Genomic DNA, 5,050 nt, shown 5'->3' on the forward strand with positions numbered 1-5,050 from the left:
GTCACTCATTAAAATAATATTTTTTTTTGAATGAAAATTTCTTTGTCGCATTAAACATTCATGTTTGTATGAGAATGCTTTTAATGTGACACATACAAAAAAAAAGAAAAAAAACTCCTTTTGTGAAAGCTTTCGCCATTTTTTTTTCTTTCTCTTTCTTCTTCATCTACTATTTATGTTTCTCGTTCGTTTTGTGTGAAATTTGAACATTGTCTTTTATAATTTCAAATGTTTATGCTTTATTATTATTATTATTAATTACCTAATATCTATAGTAGTTTGGTTTGAACGGACCCGCTTTCGACAAGCCCATGTATTTAGCTTGATCGTCTGTTAATTCCGTTAAATGAGCATCGAACGTCGGAAGGTGTAAACTGGCAACGTATTCATCCATTTTTTTCGGTAATAAATAAACGTCGGATTTGTATCGTCCGTGAGGAGCGTTAAACAATTCTATGAGAGCTAATGCTTGCGTTGCTGCCGTTATTGACACGACAAACGAGGGTAAACTCGAACAGCTAAGATTAACTAATCTACCTTCGGCCAACAAAACGATTCTCTTACCGTCCGGCCATATGATATGATCTACCTGAGACCTTACTTTTTCCCAAGTTAAATCCGGCGTTCTTAAACTATTAACATCTATTTCTGTGTTTGAGTGACCCATGTTGCAAACAACGCAACCGTTTTTCATCTTATCCATGTGCTCTCTTGTTACTATGTTTTTGTTTCCTGTGGCAGTAACAACGATATCAACATTACGAATAACTTCATTTAATTTAACAACTCTAAAACCATCCATGCAAGCTTGTAAAGCACATATCGGATCAATTTCAGTGACATACACAACACATCCGAGACCTTTCAAGGCTTGACAACATCCTTTTCCCACCTCTCCATATCCGCAAACTGCAACTTGTTTACCTCCAAACATAACATCTGTCGACCTTTTTAAACTGTCAATTATAGATTCTCTACAGCTGTACAGGTTATCATATTTTGTTTTAGTTACAGAATCATTTACATTCATCGCTGGAACTGACAGTTTACCTGCTTTGGAAAGTTGATATAATCTATGTACTCCAGTTACACTTTCTTCGACTATGCCTTTAATCATTTTAAACATTCCTGGATATTTTTTTAGCATCAAATGAGTCGCATCTCCTCCATCATCCAATATCATATTTGGTCTCCAATATTCAGCATTAACACACCTATCAATGCACCACCAAAAATCTTCTTCTGTCTCACCCCTCCAGGCAAACACTGACAAACCTGATTCAGCAAGAGCAGCTGCAACTTCGTTTTGAGTCGAGTAAATATTACATGCAGCCCATCGAATTTGAGCTCCTAATGCTGTCAAAGTTTCAATTAATACAGCTGTCTGAGCATTTATGTGAGTGCATCCTACTATTTTAGCTTGTTTTAAAGGCTTGTCATCGACAGCTCTTTTTCTAAGAGCCATGATACCAGGCATTTCTTGTTCAGCTATTTCTATTTCCCTTCTCCCAAAAGCACTTTGAGCTATATTTCGTACACAAAAATCTTTAAAACCTGAAGAATTTTTTTGTATTTTTTCTCTTGGAGAAACGTCATCTTCTTCAGAACTACTTTCAGTATAGGAAGCAGAACTATATGAATCTTGGGAAGACGCTGACAACGAACGACTTCGATACCGGTTAGATTTTTTTAAAGCCGTCGATGATTGCATTTCAATTTTAGCTCTTTCCGCACCAAAATTATTAGAACCATCGAATATTTTAATAGTGGAACCAGGATCTGTCACAGGACTGTCGCAAATCATTGCTGGCGCAGATTTAGTTCCATGGTTTTCATTATTTACAGATGTTTCGTCGGCCATTTTTCCATTCAACGTCTATTATTAATTAAAATTAATGAAACAAACAATTACAGTTTATCAACAATGTAATTAATTCACTAAATAATTTAACAACAATAAATTGACTAGTTTTCGCTGTGAAAATTAGATAATACTAACTGACGTAAAAGTTAAGAGACTTGACGTGACACTAATCAGAAATCCCGTGACCGAGATTACTGAACGCGCAATTTCAAAGCCTCCGTTATCAAGTTACTTAGTCTCGTTGAATATTGAAAAAGAAAAAAATTCGACTTGTTGCCATACGACTTTAGCGCTTAAATTTTTCATTTGAATTTTTTTGTTTCTTTTTTAAACTCAATATTTTTTTATATTTTTTTTTACTTTAAAATTAATTAATAATTTTAAAAAATAAAATTAAATTAACTACGCTAACTGAATAACCACCGTAATTTTAAACTGATAAATTCCTCTTTCAATTTTTTAAATATTTAAAAACGTTTTTTTTTTTCCTCTCAGTAATAATTAAATTATCTGATTATTTGTTCAAAACATTTAACTAAACCTTCCAAATACAACCACAACGACAAAAAATTTCAAATCAAATAATTGAATAATAAAATATAATAAATTGTTCAAACATTTATTTAATCAATTAGAAAAATAAAATTTAAAATGGAAAAAACAATTTTTAATGACAACAACATAGAAATCACGTTTGTTCATATATTTCCACAATTTTTCACAATAAAATTTTATAGAAAATATACACATAATTTTATTAAACGTCTTTTCTTTAATTTTTTAATTTTTTTTATAATAAATTCACAAATATTAGAAAAATTTAAAATAATTAAAAAAAAAAGTAAATAAATAAATAATAATAATAGAAATAAAATCAACAAAATTTTACGATAATTAAAACGATTCGTAAAATATTAAAAGGCACCCATTATTATTATTATTATTATTACTTAATTATTTACAAATTTATACTTAAAAAAAAAGAAAGTTTCACAAACGATTTGATAAATTCTTTTATAATAATAATAATAATAATTTCACCTTCCTATAATCGTCGGACAATCCGCCATTGCAATTTCTTCATTTGGTGCTTTTTGTCCTTTTCTTTTTTTTGAAAATAATATGAAGGCACAACCTGATAAAAGATTACATATGAAAACTAACCAAGCCAATACAAAACTGTAACCGTATTTATGTGTTGCACCCGGTGGATAAGTAAATGGTAAATGTTTTTTTTCATATTCGATGGAATTAATAACAACTTCGATAACCGTTAAAGTCGATCCAGCTAAAAACAACAAAATAAATAAATAAATGAATAAATTTTCTATCTCATCCTTTTTTTCTTTGTTTTCTTTCTCTCTCTCTCTCTCTCTCTCTCTCACTCTATCTTTCCCTCTCTCTTTCTCTCTCAAAAAAAAATTATAATTTATGTCTTTAAACTATTCAAACAAGGTTTTTATTACTTTTGGCATCGAATCATAACAAATTTGCTAAAGCAAAAAAACGATAAAAAAAAAAAAAGATTTTTTAAAATCATTTATTTATTATTATCATTATCATTATCATTATTATTATCACCATTAATTATTTCCTTTATTTTTTTTTTTTATTGCGTGTGTGTGTGTGTGCGCGCGTTTGCTCTCGTTTTCTCTCGTTTGCTTAAATTTTTTTAAAAAACGATTTTACAAATTACTATTGAAAAACGAATAAAATATTATTAATAATAATAATAATAATAATGGTATTTTTACTTTTTCTATTTATTTATTATTATTATTATTATTATTTTTCATTTAGAAATTTTAACCACTTAATAATAATAATAAATAATGATTTTAAAGTGTTATTACTCGTTGTTCGATTCCTTTTCTCTTAATTTATCAATTAATTTTAATAATAATAATAATAATAATAATAATATTTATCAAAAATTAAAAATTCTATTGTTTTCTACATCTCCCCCTCTCTCTCTCTCTCTCTCTCTCTAATTTTTTTTTATTTGTTGTCTTTGTTTATTTTTCAAAAGCTTTTAACAATACAAAGATGATGAGGATGATGATGTTTGTTAAATTTACCATTTTTTTTTTCTCAATGAAAGTTTTTTTCTTATTGTTTATCCTTATAAATATTAATTATTTAATTTATTATTATTATTATTATTATTTATAAACAATAGATGATAAGAAATGAACTCACTTGATAAGAAATGTATTCCTCCGGCGGTTCTTTTAAACATGTATCTCGTGTTATTGAACGTGTAACAAGAAAATATGAATCCGATTATCATAAGTGCCAATGCAATTATTGAAAAAACCGCTTCCGTTTTATTATAATCTAATAATAATAAAAATAATAATATAAGTTTTTTTTTTTTTTAATTGATGATGATGATGATAATAATAGGAATAAAATAATAATAATAATGATAGCAATTATGAGAAAAAAGACGATTCGAGTTTTTTTTTTTTTTTTTTTTGTGGAGAAACAAAAGGGCGGAGGGAAATTATTACATTTAAAAAAAAAGAAAATTTTTTCCAAAGGATCGAACGAAACTATGAAAATGCGACGTTAATAATAATGATAATAGTGATAATAATAATAATTTTTTTTACTTACTCACGATTGTTTCATCGATTGATGGATCTTTTTTCGTTTTTGAATCTGACGAATATGACATTTCGTGAAATTTACATTTTTCTGCAAATAAAAAATAAAAAAAATTACAATTAGTATTAGTATTATTATTAGTATTATTATTATTATTATTATTATTTAAAAGATGAAATTCTACGAATGACTTATCCCTTGTAAAATAATAATAATATTGGTTTTTTTTTTAGGTACCGCAAACGATTTTTTTTAATTTTAAAAAGGTCAATAATTAAATATTTGTTTAAACTCGATCAATACTTAAAAATTAAAACAAACAAACGAACAAACAATCAAAAACAAACAAGAGAGAGAGAGAAAGAGAGAGTGAAATTATTAAATTATCAACCTTACGTTAGAAAAATTAATTTTTTTTAAAAATTATTTAATAAAAAGGCATTTTACAGCGAGAAAAGGCATTTTACATCGAGAAAAAAAAAAAATTCTATTTTACTCCGAAATTCGTCGGAAAATAATAATAATAATACTAACGCTAATATTTTTTTTTTTACACGGTTCTCATCATCATCATCA

General features: G+C 27.1%; 2 protein-coding genes across 2 annotated transcripts; both read right to left on the reverse strand.

Moving 5' to 3' along the window:
- Positions 1-262: 262 nt before the first annotated feature.
- Positions 263-2,170, reverse strand: Phum_PHUM326020 (adenosylhomocysteinase, putative; the record flags this gene model as incomplete). The annotated part of the gene is made up of 2 exons (XM_002427477.1): positions 263-1,876; positions 2,135-2,170. 2 exons carry the CDS (start codon positions 2,168-2,170, stop codon positions 263-265), a joined length of 1,650 nt encoding a protein of 549 aa, XP_002427522.1.
- A 731-nt stretch (positions 2,171-2,901) lies between these two features.
- On the reverse strand, positions 2,902-4,544 carry Phum_PHUM326030 (uncharacterized protein; the record flags this gene model as incomplete). Its single annotated transcript, XM_002427478.1, has 3 exons — positions 2,902-3,152; positions 4,064-4,201; positions 4,484-4,544. The coding sequence occupies 3 exons, from the start codon at positions 4,542-4,544 to the stop codon at positions 2,902-2,904; spliced, it is 450 nt and encodes a 149-aa protein (XP_002427523.1).
- Between the last annotated feature and the right edge of the window lie 506 nt (positions 4,545-5,050).

The sequence above is a fragment of the Pediculus humanus genome, genomic scaffold (assembly GCF_000006295.1).
Source record: "Pediculus humanus corporis 1103172107734 genomic scaffold, whole genome shotgun sequence".
Classification (NCBI taxonomy): Eukaryota; Metazoa; Arthropoda; class Insecta; order Psocodea; family Pediculidae; genus Pediculus; species Pediculus humanus.